Here is a 17483-nt window from a genome sequence, read left to right on the forward strand (position 1 = left end):
CTTTTATGTAGTGAATGTCTCGTTTCTTAGTTATGACTGTAGCCTTCTTAGTTCTTCCCCGCGCAAAACAGTTTTTGCAATGTTGTACACATGTTAGACGGAGACAACACATGCGGGTGTAGCGTCCTCTTAATGATAATCAATTTTGTTTTGTAAAATCACATTTTACAAATACAACCAGAATATTTTCTACCTACTTTCAAATCGACCAAATTAACTAAAGATAATATGTTTTAATATAATAATATAATTTTAATATAACAAATATTGATATATTTAAAAAAGTAAAGTATACGCTTTGAAGTGATGCATATCAATAATAATTAACATTTTCCTTTAACTCAGGTTAAAGTATTTACAATGGCTCATCTGCGCCAGACTGCGCTGTTCCTTTGCACACAGTCAAATGACGCATATACTCTACAATCCACGTGCTCTAACTTACTACGCACACGTTTACACACGACCCATACGCACAAACACATAGGGAATTGCCTATATTGAACTCCTTAAAAACGGTCAGTATTGATTCCAAAACGTAAAATATAATAATATTGTTGGTACTTACATTAGTACCGAAGAACATATTTTTTACCAAAAAATAAAATTAAAAAGGTTGCAAAGCCCCCCACGGGTTTGTAGGTACGTCACATATCTTTATATAAAGTGTGTAGTACGAAATTTAGATATCTAAATAGGTACCTTAGCCCTTTCCCCCTACTATTATAGCTTACATATTACGTACATATTATAGGCATACGTAATATAGTAAACAATATAAAGTGGGGTGGGGCCTAAAAATTATACTATGCAGATTAATTTTTTACATAAGAAACTCATTGTTAAAACAATAATTAATGTTTTTGAATTTTTTTACATAATTTAGTCATTAAAAAAAATATATATTATATATTTTCAAAACAACTTTAATTTTTATTACTTATGTCGGATAGAAATTAAATTTAGAACTATAAGTTAATTAAGTAGTTATAATAGTATTTAAAGTTTAGATGTGGGGGAGTTTGCTTCTTGAATACAAAGTTACTAATAAATTCAATTTTGAACCTTTTGCAACTTTTTGTATTTGTTGACATTTTTGATTTATCAGGTTTTTTTTTGGCCTTTTTAGGTATTGTTTTTAAATTTGTATACTCTTTTCAACATTAATAATTTCTATCTATTAAAACTTTTTACACACATTTTATGAATTATTTTTACATTTTCGTCTTACAAACATTTTACATAATCTGAACACACATCGTATTTAATCAATAACATATATCTATAATTTTGAATATTTTTATATTTTTTAAATTATGAATCGTTTATTTACTTACAATGCATTTTATACTGGATTTTTGATATTTCAATGCATTTATAAGATCCGGTTCCTAGTGCATTTTTAACTGTTTTTTTACCGATTTTAAGTGCATTTTTAAAGTTTTTTAAAGCATTTAATCGACAGATCTACTTATAACTAATAGTATCTATGTATAAGAATATAAATTTAAATACCTATGAATTTACTATTTAGTCATTCAAAAAATTTGGAAACTTTAAATCAATAGCGATAAAATGTAGTAAAAATTATTTTTTTTCAAATATTATGTTTTAATAATGACTTCAAATTATGCTAACAAAATATTTTCAAAAGCGTTAATAGATATTTTATGAAATATAACATTATAATGAGTGAGGAACGTTGAATGTCTTACGTTAAAAAATTTTCCATGTGTAGTCAAGGCCTCGTAAATACCGAGTTTCATCCGTCAACAAAAATAACCGGTTTGTGAACTTAAATTTGGAAATAGTTAAGGTTGCACCACACTGCAGCGGTGCGGCCGCGGTGGCGGTAAAAATGTAAAATCTTGTCTGCACTCACATTTCTGTAACCGCTACCGCCACCGCCATCGCTACCGCTGTAGTGTTTAGGGACCTTAAATGGTTCACGCCAAAGCGTTGCCTATGAACTATATAATATAATAAATAATAATTTAATATTCGTGATGAAAAAAAATGTATGTTCCCCTAAACTATAAAGGTTCTTTATTTGTTGGCTTATTGTTTTTTTTTTAAATATCTTCATTAATTGACATAGTAGGTAATACAGGTAAAGTTAACTGTTTGATATTAAATTGTCCAATTGGAAACTCTACTTACATGCTACAAATACACCGCCTTCACCCGAGTTCAAACCAACAATTACAGGTACATTAGACTCTTGTTTAAAGTCAGTAATTGGATGATTACATAGGAACGATTCCTGGTTTGAATCGCATGATTCAACCACAGGTGGAAATATTATACATGGATGATTGATCCACTCCTGAAACATGAAATATTTTAATTATTTTTAGTATAATTTACATAAAAAACAACGGATATAGTGTGTTATTGCGTGTTTTGTACATTATTAACTATCACGATCAAACGACAATAACAAAAAGATGTATGTGAGCTTATAATTTGGTTTTTTTTTCTTAGATGAAATCATTTTTTATTGTACCTTATTTGGTACCTAGGTAATTGATAGTAAGACAATAATACAATTATAACGTGTATGAATTAACTGGTGATACAGCCATAAAGGAGAGATAAAGGCGCCCATAGAAATGCGTAATACTTACGAAAAATTTATTATGAAGTTCAACCATATAATTAGCTGGAAGTTTTTTTAAACATTTCAATATTTCTTCAGAAGTATCGGAATTACATCCAGCGATAGTAGCAACTGCTTCGGTACGTTTGCGGACTAACCCAGGTGGAGAAACAGCCCAGCGACACAAAGGTGTACCACTCTGGAGTATGGCTTTATGGAACAGGCCTTTACTTAACGGAGATAATAAATGGTATCCTGCACTGGCACCGCCCGCGCTTTCGCCAAATAGTGTCACCTGCCCGGGATCACCGCCAAAGTTAGCAATATTTTCTTGAACCCAACGTAAAGCCATGACTTGATCTTTGAGTCCATTGTTACCTGGTATCACGTCGTCTTCGGTGCTCATAAATCCTAAATAATAACAAATTATTAATAAAATATTGATATTAGTTTGGTTAAGCAAATCTTACCAAATAATCCAAGCCTGTAGTTAATAGACACCAAAACAACATCATTGTCCATAAAATATTCAGGTCCAAATACGTTTGACCCGCTATGACCAGCAAGAAATCCTCCACCGTGTATCCAAAACATTACTGGAAGTTTTCCATTTAAATTTGGTGTGTAGACATTCAAATATAAACAGTCTTCTTGCCCAAGTATTAAGTGTCTAATTGCCGGAAAGAAATGGTTATTTTGCGTGCACATATTTGATTCTTTGGTGGCATCTAAAATACCCCCCCACGAATCTACCGTCACCGGAGGCTACAATCAATCGCAAAATATTATTATAAAGGTTTCATTGTATCTTATTATATGTATTTCAATGAAATTTACCTCAAATCTAAGTTCATCGACTGGTGGCTTTGCATATGGTATGGCGGTAAAAGAATAAAAATCTCGGCCATCTCTTGATTTTGAAGTTACTCCTTGAATTGCACCTTTTGTAATCCTTACTACTGGATCACAAATTACAGCACTCAAAAATAGAATGCTAATAATAGAAGCCACCCACATTTTTAACCTAAAAATTAAATAATCATTCAATAAATAGCATTGTTTAGGTAGTTATATAAGGTGATTCATCTAACGTGTCCACCCTCATTTTCCTTAAATAATAAATGTATTCAAATTATGAGTTTTGGAATTTTTAAGTATACTTAAGAGTTAAGGACCATATTTTCAGATACTTAGATTGTTGATAGCGCTTGAAGAGGTCTTGTGATGATACAAACTTCTTTTTTTTTTTAATAAGAATCAACCTCCTCTCCTGTAATTATTTATCAGATGATTTTTAATAATAATTTTGATGTATCTAAATCGAAATTCAAACGAGTAGTTCTTGAATTTTTTTAATTAATAGTAATACCTATGTGCAATGTGCATGATTATAGGTTTCAAAGATATGAATGTTATAATGATTTACACGGTAATCGGTAAAAAACGACACGGAAAAAAACGACACAGAAAAAAACGTCAGGTAAAAAACGTTATGGTAAAAACCGACACGAGTAAAAAACGTCACGGAAAAAAACTACAAAGTTATAAGTTATAACAAGTAATATAATATATAGTATTATTATTATACTAGGTAACAACAATTATAGGCTGAGCGTCTTATTGAACCCATACCAAATAACTGTCGTAAATAGGAGATTTATACAAAAATATACGTAAAACCCTATTGAGTATTGGGTATAATATAGGTTTAAAATGTATTACTTTGGGTAACGGTGGTAGGATTATCGATATAAACTGAAACATCCATACATTTTGTGTCAGTTACATTTCGACGTGAATAACCGTAATATTTTGTAAAACATGGAAGTTTTTAAGTCCACCAAGGTGGGAACAAAATTTGTTGGAGAGGATATACATATATAATGAAACATGAAGGACGTAAACGATTAACGTGGAGTTGTACAAAAGAACGTTCATTGAAATTGAAATGTAGCGGAACAACGTACACGGAATGTCGCGCGAACTATTTTCATAGATTTTCAAAGTTCGTGGGACATTGCCATCCCACTATATGGGTATTGATAGCGAAAATCCGACTGGAAGTAGCGAATGAATAGGTTACTCTAATACTCTATGACAACCACGGGTTGACACCGGCCATGGTTCACTTGTGTCAACTAAGTTCGGGTTGACACCGGCGTTCAACGTGTTAATATTTATCTATCTACGTTTTATAATTTTTAAAAATCATATAACAAATACTAGATCCAATATTAGGTACAACAGTTTTCTAATTTATTTTGTACAACTATTTTAAGGACTATCATCATTAGTGTGTGTGGGTACATTTAATTAACTCAGAAACTAGTAACTATACCTACCTACCTACTTGTTCGAATTTTGATTAGGATACATAAACATTTTCAAAAAAAAATCATCTGCTGCTAAACAATTTACAGTACAAAATAAGTTTGTTTCACCACAGAATACTCCTTAAGTGGAGTAAAAATCTAAATGATTAAAAATAATATGGTCCTTGAGTATACTTAAGAATACCGAAAATCAGAATTTTAATAAATTCATCATTAAAGTGAAAAAATAGAGGTGAGCACGGTGACATAAATTAATTTAAACATGATTTTTTATAACACAATTAGCATAATTGTGTTTGAAAACATATTTATTTTATGTTTTTCATAAATAGTAGTTTATGAATTAATGGAAATCAAGTAGAAAAAAAGTAAACCGAAAAAAGTTTACTACTGCCAATTTTTTTTATGTGAATCATTATTTATTGTGTATATCGGTGTTTAGACCAAACATTTTAATCAAATAATTATAATTAAGAATTATTTAAAATTACTTCTTTTTTATTTTATAATTACCTATCTCAAAATTATGTAGGTATCGGTTTTCGACGGTGTTCAATTAACAGTATGGCAATGTGTAAAGAATATATTTAACTCAGACATTATATTATATAGGTACACACTACACACATGCATATACATTTACAAAGAATAATAAATTATATTATATATAATCGAAGGATTAAAAGGCACTGTTGCTCTCACGATCCCAACTAACCACATTCTGAAGGCATTCTTATTTAAACGCAACAATATCAAAAATTGGGAGGTATCTATAGAGCAGGTGCTAAACTGCCAGCTACAAATCATTGAACCGCCTTAGGCACTTCAGGTGTGTTTACAAAATAAAAGCAAAACCGATTTATTCGCTAAACAAAACAAAACTAAAATAAATATTATATGATTCAGGGGTGGCCAAATTGTGTTTGATTAATATCTACAGAGAAATAGAGAATACATTTTTCCTTTGAGGATCGACTAACGCAAACAATTTTTATTTTATTTTTAGATCTTTATCAGTTTATCACTAATATTAATAATAAACATAGGTACTCGGGAACATAAATAATAGGTACAATTAGCGTTAAGTTATCTAAAAATGTGATTGTTTCACGTTAGATTTATAAATAATGTCAAAATAAATTAACATTATACTGTTGGCGTAGAAGCGTGTCATTGCATATCGTTGGCTATTTAATTACATGATCAGGGAAATAGTTACTAGCTCTAAATGAAGACACTGCTCTAAATTATCATCAGAAAACGTATTGCTCAGTATTCACCTTTTATAGCTTTCGTGTGAGAAAATGTCATTTCATTTGAAACTGTGTCAGTGTGTCTACTAAATATAATATAATAATAAGTTCTAACAAACGGGAATCGACTTTGAAATCGTCCGAGATCGACCCGTAGATCTCGATCAGCCGTTTGGCCGCCAATACCGTATATAATTAGAAATATCATTATTTTTTGTCTTTCAATTTTTATCGTTTAAAAATTAGGTGTCGACCGCTTGATTTAGGTTCAATTTTATTTCATCTTCCTATTTATGTAGGTACATAAATAATATAATAATATATTAATATATGTCCCTTAATTATTAGTAGGTACCTGTTGATACACACGTATTGATAAGAGAATATAATAACATACTACATTTTAAAGAATGCTTTCTTTTGAAAGAATTATTATAATACAGAGTGTAACAGAAAGATATGACAGATTTGTGTAAGATTTACACGTAAATCATACACAAATCTGACATATCTTTCTGTTACACCCTGTATACTGACATAGGTACCTACTGTTATACGTACCTAGCTAACAATTGAATTAATTGTTGTTTGTGTCATCTAGCAATAAAAATTAGAATCTCAATTGTATAGTTCCAATATTTATATCAGGTAAACAAACTGAATAATAATAACATTACACTTATGCACACAATTTTACCAAAATAAACTTACAATTTGATAAATTAAACATTAATTTCATAAAGCTTAATATTATAACACGTTAATAGATAAAAATATATTTGTAATTTTGATTAAATAGGTATACATTCAATAGGTAGAAATAGGCCTTTCAAATAAACTAAAATAGTTTAACCGACGAATATTTTTGATCAAAAAATACTATTGTTATCAGCTATACCTATAATCGACGGTTTTCATTTTATTTGTCAATATATCTATGTTCAGACATTTTGTTAACAAGCGATCCGTATTAAAAAAATATAACATTAATATTCATAAACTGTAGAAATATAATTGCTCTTAAACAAAAATCTCAAAGGCGAAAATAAGTTTGAAAATAATTAGTTAGTAATGAATTAGCAAGCTACTTACTATTATCGAGTTGTAATTCGTTTAGTTGCCACTTTCGTACTGAAGGGCGACAGCGTAGGTATACAAACTATAAACTGTTAAGTGCTCAGAACAGTTTGTAGATAGACCTGCATCACTTGACGACGGCCAGCGATTGTCTGATTGAGAAAGAAACTTGGTCTTACCCGTCCCAACTAGATTAAAATAGTTAACATAAAAACCTACTCAAACATTGACGTCGACCGCTCAATATGATACACCTACATTTTTCAATACGTTAGGTTATTCATTTTTTCTATTTTATTTTTCATTGAGTTACCGTCAAAATCAAATTATGATCGTTCTAGAAAATCATTTAAACTAAAAGACACTTCCGAGGAACTGTATATAGTACCTGATATAATAATGTAATAGTAATATATTATTATATTAATGGTTCCCAAACTGGGGCACCAAAGTCCATACGAAAATTTAAAAAATGTTTACAATTTATCGTAATAATTTTTTGTTGATTTCAATATGAATTTTTTAAATATAATTTGACTTTATTCGTATAGTTTTCTGGCACTGTGTGTTGTATACGTTGCGATAATTCAGGTAATATTACACGCACAACTTCCCGAGATAGGATTTGTTTAGTTTTGTCAGCTTTCGTACTTAGCTGATATTATTTTAACCAGGTTTAACGAACTTAAATTGATTATCAATGAAAACTAGAATTCAATTGCTCATATTATGTTCTAGTAGAATTCACAGCTGGGCGCGGCTGAATTTACTGCAAAAGAGGATACCGCCGACTAAACAATTCAAAAACAATGTGTTATATTATTATTACAGGTTTTCATAATGACTTCACTAATATTATGAGTTATGATCGTCGCACACAAAAATATCATCCCGTCTATTATACTGCGGTGAATTATTGAAAAAAAAACCGATTATGTAACCTGGGATATACGATTTGGGGTACGACATAAATGACGTATTTTATGTACATAGAAATAATAGTAATAACCTGCTAATTATTCTATTAAATGTAATAAACTAATAACTGTATATATTGCATATAACTATATCATTATGGATAATAAGTAATAAACTAGTGGGAAGTTCCCACTGTCATAATACAAACATTGTTAGTTACCCTACATTTATAGCTGTGTTGACAATATATTATAATAAATTGGCAAAAGTTTCAGGTGAGCTATTAAAAATAGAATTTTGTTCTAGTGCAGTGTTTCCCAACCTTTTGACATTACGCACCACTTGAAAAACTTAGTAATAATAGTAATATTACTATATTTATAGTAATGAACCTTTAGTTTTTAGTGCTCAAGGTAGACTTTTTTCACGTATTTTAGATATTAGAATAAAATAAATAAAAGGAAATTTCCAGCAATGATGTTCATTCATTTTGCTTTATTAACTCATTTTTAATTGTTTCTTCGTAAGAATAATTTAATATAATTAATAATCACGATTTTTGAGCTTGACTTTTATCTTTACAAGTTTTGAAACATTGAGATTGATATGGCTACTTTTGCTCAGAGTTATCAGTTATAATGCGCATTTCGTCTTTTTAATACTATTTTTTCGCTACATTTAGATTTATTTTTCATACCAAATAAGTTTAAGATGAAAATGGAAAAAAATCAAATATAATTATACAGTGAAAATGTCAGTCTCTATGGTTATTAATTTTTTAATTGATTACAACAAAAAGAGCTAATCGATTTTGTCAAAAACTGGTTTATACTTTAAACTTTTATGTGTAAACAGTTGATACCGGACTTATACTATCAAACTGTGTAAATAGTTTCGTTGATTCATGGTAGGAGAGTTTAGAACTAGTCTCAATACTTTTAATATTGCATTATCTGTAATTATTTTTGTTTTACTCTTTTTCCAAATTATTTTGAAAATACTGGGATTTTCTTACTTTTGACCAAAATTTAAACAAAATCCAAATTCCAAAACTACCCATATCAACGTTAAAGATTAAAGCGTTTACAGGTTCAGACAGAAAGAAAATAGAAAAATAATACACCATTGTAAAACAAGTAGATTCATTGCTCATTTACGCCGCACAGAATCTAAAATGATGATAAAAAACTTATATTTTATCCGAACATAAAAATATCTAAATTTTTTTTATAATTTATTATGTAATATGTATAGTTTGTGCCTATAATATGATGTACTATATACCAATAATATTTTAGAATAGTATATATTATTATCATCAGAGATAGGATGTCGATGACCTAAAATAGTACAAAAGTTTTGTAACAAAACTGACAAAATAAAATGCTCAAATGACCTAAAATTGAAAAAAAAAGACTTATGATTTGTAAATTTTAATATTCGATAAGCGTAAAATATACTTGCACGCTGCAAATTTAATCACAACAAAAACCTACAATAAGATATTAAATAATAATAATATTATAATACACATATATTTAATAAATAAAATATTGTCTTTAAAATCTAATATTTAAGAAAAAATAGCTATTATATTAAAAATTTAAAAATAAAGAAATGACGTTAAAAACAAAAAAAAATATGTACCTATAGCTAAAAATGCCCAAAAAATACAAAAGTAAATGTATATATTCAGAATAATGAAGCATGAAACATATTATGTGTTGCTCGGTTAGCATTGTATAAGACAAAAATTTAAAGAAAAAAAATGCAAAAGTCATCAACGTCCTATCACTAATCATTATAAATAAATGTAGTCACGTAATCTATAAGTATACAACACGACTTTTTTCTTTCATTTTTTTTTTTTAGGATAAATCTAGGCTTCTGAGCCATGGTTGACATTTTTTTATTACAATAATATCACAATAATATGATTATGTGAAGTACATGTTTACTGTTATTACAATAAATTATCTATAGTCATTTCTTTGATAAGTTTTAGTTTCACTTAACTTTTATTATAATTTATAAGTACCTATACATGAGTAATATGTATAATAAAATATAATATCTGAGCATGAAGCATACTAGCATGAATGTTATTGTTATATTACCTATATATGTAAAAACCAGGTCTATTGTAGGTATATAATTTATTGGTGTAATTTGCAGTTTGATAGCCGTCAGTAATTATTTTTCTTACCTACTATTGTAACATATTAAAAAAAATGTTTCATGATAATACACGTAAAAAATATAATAGAACATTAAATATAAATTATAATAGGTTGGTTACATAAATATTATGTTAGAAATATTATTGAACTACTTATACTTACTTAGTATAATAAACATGAAATTATAAAGAAAAATATATTTATATTATTTTAGCTATTACTGGGAATAAAGTATAGTAGAACATATATTGTATAAACAACAATATCAATTCAATTTCGAAAAATTATATAACTAATTATTATAGCTACCTAGTGTAATGACAAAATAAGTGCGTAATAAAATTTTACATCAAACTTTTATTATTTATTGTTTATTGTACAATTTATGTATAACATATATATTTTGTATGTTAGGCAGTTGCCGCTCGTACGGTGGAATCATGAAAATCAAAGTTTGGAAATCAGACGACCAAATTTGGTTTCTGCTATTGCCGTTACCGTCCAAAACGACGAAAACTACGAATTGGATGACGAAAATCTCTTCTTGCTGTAATGTTGTTATAGAACAGGAGCATAAGCGCAAATCGCGTTTGGGATTTGGGGGAGGTAAGACCTTACTTTAATAATATTGAATAAGCTTAAAACAAAATGTTGGAAATGTTTGGGGGGCTATGGATATTTTTGGGAGGGCTTAGCCCCTAAAGCCCCCCCTATATGTGCCTGTGAACAGGGGTGGCAAATAATTTTGACGCTTTGTGCCAGAAATAAACTTTTTTTTTACCGAGCATGCATATTACATTGTGAAAATATTATTATATATGATATATACATGTTATATGATATTATATTATAAGAAAAAATATTTAATTAATGGGTTAATATCAAAATAAATATATGTAATAACATTACTTTAGTAATTAATGTGATTTATTTTTTTGAATACTCGATGTAGATTCCTTGGTATTTAGTTTGTAATTACTATAATTATTATACCTAATACATATTATAACTTTTAATATAGTATAGGTACATGCAGTGGCGACAGTGGCGTAGATACGATTTTTTCTGGGGGGGTTTTAAAATATATTTATGATACAAATTACAAGTTATTATAGTTAAACTAAACGTCATTTTTATTTTGTTTCAAATTGGTATTAGTTATAAATAGTTGCAATAGTTTTATATTAGACTATTTAGACTGTTATAATATAATTCATAAAAAATCCACTCGACGTCGTTATCGCTGTTTTTGTCGATTTTATAATTAGTTATTATTTCAGTAATAGTTATCGAGGCCTACCTATGATAAAACTGTTATCGACGATAATTTTGTCGACTCGTCGTGCTATATAATTTATTATTCGTACCGTCGGGAGTTTGCCGAAAGTCTCTTATCACAACAATTTTCCCAAAACAAAATACCAATATAAAAAAGATTTTTGTTTGGGGGGGGGACCCCTTACATCCCCCCCCCGTAACTACGCCACTGGGTACACGTGGCATTAAATTCATCAGTATTATAGTGAATATCTTAAATCAGATTTTATAAAATGAATTTCGGAAAAAAGTGACACATAAAAAGTCGAAGAAAAATTGTATCAGTCAATAATGATTATTCTATTTTATATCAATATATTACGTCGTTTATATATTCAGCATGGTATCTATACGTTTGAAACGAATCTACGATTCAATTTTTTCAAAGACTTCAACGATAGTAAAAAGGTGCCTACTAACATTGTGATGTTGTTATTTATAATTAAAAATATAATATAAATATTTTAATTTTTCGCGTGCCATCGATTTGCCATCCCTGTTATACAACAACGAATCAAACCTTGGCCATTCGACGACTGAATACGACAATTGCGTGTCGCCTTTTCCATAATATATTTTTTTTGCACTGTTATGAAAATACCCAATGTTTTAATCTAATAAATTCTATGAAATTACTGTAGGTATTCCTTGTTTTGTTCTTGATATCTAAACCTTTAGACATGTATACTACTTTACAGCTTACGTTTAACTGCTTGACGGGAAAGTCGGCACAGAACGCAGGTACAGACTGTATCATGAACTAATAGTTAAATGATAATATTATGATGTGACTGGCAACGATAATTAATAATATAATATGATACAAAATTTTTCTTACTGCAGTAATTGAAAATATAAAAAAATTACACATAGGTAGAATTTTTTTATAAGCGTTTGAAATTAAAATGTTGACAAAATTCGGTATACCTAATTAGCAATTACGAAAACTTCCAAATTATTTTGTAGTTTAAAACCCACTTGCGACTTGTCCACCTTTTTTATATTGTAAGGGTACCTTTAGTTTATCGACTTATTTTTACAATATAACCGTGTTGGTATAATAAACTAACGTAATGGCAGCGCTACAGTAAAATATTGAGAATCAATGGTTACAACAGTGGGTATTGACAACGGGCAGTGGGGGACCATTTTTCGTGCACCCGACTATTAGAGGTCACTAATTTATCTAATTATTATTCCTTACGCCACTAAACAAAAATAAAAATTAGCATATTACAGCTTATTCATTAACTGGTGGTACCTACAAATATTGAGTATTGTATTAATTAAAAAAATTAGTGGCTATACAAGATACAACGGCAAACATGAATCCTGAAATATCTACGCATTTTGACTTTTTTTAGTATTATAGGTAAATAAAATGTATTATATTGTACGGATGCCATGCAAATAAACGATTATATTATAGAGGATGACGAACCCGCATCTGTCGCATCTGTCTTACAAACGTTCAAAATGACAAATTTTACGTTCACAATAATACATTTTACTCTGTAATAAGAAATTATTTCTAAAATAAGAGTGAAATGACCTCTTAAAAAATTTGAAGGTAAGATTATTAGGACAAGTTGAGTGCAAGCTAATACCTTGCAACTAGGTGAGGTCTTGGGTGATCTAAGACTTACAGCACCGGCCCACCCCTAAAAACAAATAAATAAATCACAATGAAAATGAATTCTTCAATAAACCAACAACTGGCTGAGAACGAGTATATTATGCTGTGAGACTGTTTCGCAAATTTGGGCTTTGGATAACGTTATCAATAGGTACCAATTGAATGATATGTTGTGAATTTATTAAAGAATAGCGATACATAGGAAAAATATATTATTTAAAAGATAGGTATTCATAAGCGTGCGCACGGGTTTTTGTAACTTAGGTGTGAATATGAATATTATGTATACGTAATATGTGTGTGTGTTAATGTATTTATGTATGACTACCCTGCCAGAAATTCTGCACACGCTTATGTAGGTATTTAAAATATATTTTTTCATATGTAAATTTAAAACGTATTTTAATACGTATTAACCTAAAATTAAAATTTGTTGGTTATAACTTAATATAATATAATTTAATATAGGTACCTATAATATAAATGAATATTTAGTTTAAGCCACTTAAAAATAAATAAACTTAGTAGAGGGTGTGAGGGAAATGTTCACACAGCTTAATAAAGCGATAACACGGACAATATCTACAACAAAAATACGAAATTAAAAAAACATTCATACATTCATAATGATCGAAATAAAGCCATCTCATATGCAACTGATTAACTATCTAAGATAAAAAAAAAATCACATATTTGGATAAATATAAATAATAAAATTTCTAATACATGAATCTTATACAAATAAATAATAGTGATAGATACTTAGGTATATATACTTTGTATATGTAAAAATATACAAAGTAAAATGTTAAGCCCAGGCACCGTAAAATAAAGTAACCTAGTCTTAACTCTAATAATTTCAGGTGTGTGGGTCTTACAATAACTTACTTTGCAAATAAAAATATTTGTAAAACCTATGACTCTCGACTATTATATGAAAATGGTACCTACCAATAATTGAACATTTTCTGTACATGTAATGATTCGTTGGTATAATACAGGTACACTAAATATGTTACTATATAATATAGTAACGAAATAAGTGATAAGTCACGTGGATGTAAAACGACGAATATTTTAACACCAAAAATCTAAAACTCTTGCCAACTACAGCACACTGTTTTTATTAGCAACTGGTTTGAAAATAAAAAAAAGTAGTTTTCCCATCTAAAAAATAAGTATGCCACATCTACCTGTGCTACAAGGCCAACAATATACCATCCCGCCTAAATCATAGTATTGGACACTATTGTGACTTGTATATGTCGACATAATTTATTGACTTATTGTATTTATATTCAAGGACGTAGCTGAAAAACATTTTCAGGATTTTTTAGTAACTCTTCAAATGTTACTTGCCTTAATTGTTATTTTTATCTACTGGATGCAGTATTTTGAGTTATTTATTTGTTGAGGCTAACTTTAAGGTATTTATGTAATGATGTACCATGAACCAAAGTGAAGAAGTGATGTTAAAGCATAAAAATCCTAATTACTAAGTACCTAAATTAAGCAATGGAAAATATAAATTAAATTACAAAATGTATAACTAGTCATCGTCAGTAATAGGTAGGTATACTTTTATAAATAATGCTTATTATAACTACAACCTATACTTATGAATGCTATATAGTTATTAATATACGTTATATAACAATTCATAAGGTATATAAACAATTTTTAATATAATTATGCCGACAGTATTTTTGTTACCCAACATTTTTTTTTATTTATTAAAGGCATGTTCAATATTATTATCAGTGATAATTTATCATATTTATTTATGTACAATAATCAATAATAAAATAATACTAAATAATGATAATTTATAAAATGTATACTGTACAGTGTACACCTGCTCAAGAATATTTCTATTAGAAGCGTATCTAGGATTTTTTCAAAGGGGATATACAATTATCAATAGACATTCAGTATATACACATATTAGGTATATTCATATTATTATATAAGTACATGTTGTATTGTGTAAAAAAATTGGTCTTCGGATATGACCACCATATCACTCCCTGCAGTAGATACGTCACTGGTTTCTGTAAAAATATGATTATAAATTTAAAAGTATATAATTATGATGTATATAGATGTATATACACTATACAATCATATAGACGTGAAAAGACTGTGTATTAAAGTAAAATAGCGTGTACGAAATCGTGCTTAAACTCATCAACTTAGGCTGTTGAAATCGAACCATTTTTAAGGGGTCGTATTTAGGCAATATCCTATATCTTACGTGAGTTATATTGTGTGACTGTGTGTGTGTAGTGACTGATAGTAAACTACTGCTAAGATTCTTGGAAATCATTAACATAACGTACTAACGTACATATACGCGAAGTCACAAGTTACTAAATTTTGCGATCAAAAAAGATTCAACATAAAAGTCCCAAAAAGTAGAAGTTTAAAATTTTGAAAAAAAAAATCAATCAATTTTCACCGAGTCTAAAAGCTTGAACAATTAATACAAGGTTCCTCATAAGTTGTTATAATAGCAATTTTTAAATAATGAAAGATACATTATGTACGATTATTTTTTTTTTGTAAGCATTTTAAGTAGGTACAGATTTTTACAAAATTAGTCAATGCCGTTAACATTTGCAAATCTTTTTTTGGTTAAAAATGTATAAAATGATCAATTTTTATAGCTAAAGATTGAAAATTTAAAACGAGATTTCTCATAAGTTGAAAATACTGTATCTAAAAAATATATGAGCACAGTTTTTTTATAGTAATATTAAGTTGAAACTTGGACGAAATTAGATGTTTAAACGAAGATCAACGATATTCATTATTTCGTTATAATTCAAAAATATTACTACTCATGGTGAATTATAACTTTTACTTATATTATTATATTTTATACATACAATGAAGTTTTATAATGCAATGTTTTAAGCAAATTGAAATTCAACAAATTGTTTTACTATTAGTTAAAATAAAATAATTAAATAGCTGCAATATAAATATAAATTTATAATATCATCTAGATAGCTATATATTTGCATATAATATTATTTGTACCTATAGGATGATGTAACTATATAAGTATCAGGTGAAAATTATATTAGCATTGAAACTAAGGCAATAATTAATATTTTTACTTAATATATTTCTATAGTAGATTAGTACAGTATACTAAAAAAATATTATGCAAACTATTAACCAAATAATATACATATGTTATACAGGGTGATCCATTTAAGTGGGTACACTAATTATTTCGAAAAGTATTAACTTTTTTGGATTTTTATTTTTTAACTTTTAGATTTATGCTTTTCTAAAACTGTATACTATTTAAATTTTTTTCACCCTTATATTTATTGGTGAAACCACTATCAACTTTTGATTTTCAAATGGTAACATATAAAAAAAAGAACATGAATCAATAAAACCATTTTATTTATGAATTTACGCGTTAACATTTTTATTTTTTGTTGATTGGTTTGCGAGATACAGCTCCTCAAAGTATTGGTAGTTGAAAACGGTATGGCAGTCAACCTGTCAATTATTATTTGTAATGTTATAATTATTAATGATTGTAATGTTATAGTTAATTATTGTATTATTAATGGCATTTGAGACTTTTGTTATTTTAATTTCTAGTGTTTTTGCCACTTTCAGCCCCCACTCATCCAAAAATTGTCCATTGTCTTGGCGGACTAACATTTGGTTTTCCTTCAAGTTATGGTTCTTTTAAAGAAAAAATATTCAAATAAATTTCCAAATTTATGATATATAGTGTATGTATATAACTTACCAGAGGTTTCGCTTCATTCGATAATTTTTATGTACATGATAGCGATGAACAATAGGGTTCTATATAATTTCTTCATTTTCACTACGATGATTAATGTACACGATCTAAAGAATCAACAGACAATAAGATTTTTTAAGAAATGAAAATGTTATTAAAATCGTATTTATTACATCGTCAGGACTTTTTTAAAAACATTTTTTGGTCAGCAAATTAATATTTTTAACAATATTTTTCTATACGATTGTAGCAGACAGCAACAAAATTATCTAGTTAAGCGTGAGTGTATATATTATTATATTATATAAAATAATCTATACTTATTATATAAGAGGAGTTGTTATAGTTACCGTTGTTGAAGGGTAATCTCTGGAACTACTGAACCGATTTCAAAA

General features: G+C 28.3%; 1 protein-coding gene across 3 annotated transcripts in view; it reads right to left on the reverse strand.

Annotated features, from left to right (window-relative positions):
• Nucleotides 1–14293, reverse strand: part of LOC100168834 (esterase E4) — a 16450-nt gene extending 2157 nt beyond the window's left edge. The window contains exons 1-5 of one of the 3 annotated variants that reach the window (XM_029488305.1): nt 14265–14293; nt 3437–3623; nt 3070–3364; nt 2628–3010; nt 2161–2326 (exon numbers count right to left, since the gene is read on the reverse strand). In XM_029488305.1, coding sequence (XP_029344165.1) covers nt 2161–2326; nt 2628–3010; nt 3070–3364; nt 3437–3623; nt 14265–14278 — 1045 coding nt within the window. In that variant the 5' untranslated portion in view covers nt 14279–14293. Of the gene's footprint in view, nt 1–2160; nt 2327–2627; nt 3011–3069; nt 3365–3436; nt 3624–5445; nt 5640–7277; nt 7446–14264 lie in introns of those variants that run through there. The other 2 variants (XM_008188983.3, XM_029488306.1) reach the window with 2 other exon arrangements.
• Between the last annotated feature and the right edge of the window lie 3190 nt (nt 14294–17483).

Source organism: Acyrthosiphon pisum, chromosome A1 (assembly GCF_005508785.2).
Source record: "Acyrthosiphon pisum isolate AL4f chromosome A1, pea_aphid_22Mar2018_4r6ur, whole genome shotgun sequence".
NCBI classification, from domain to species: domain Eukaryota; kingdom Metazoa; phylum Arthropoda; class Insecta; order Hemiptera; family Aphididae; genus Acyrthosiphon; species Acyrthosiphon pisum.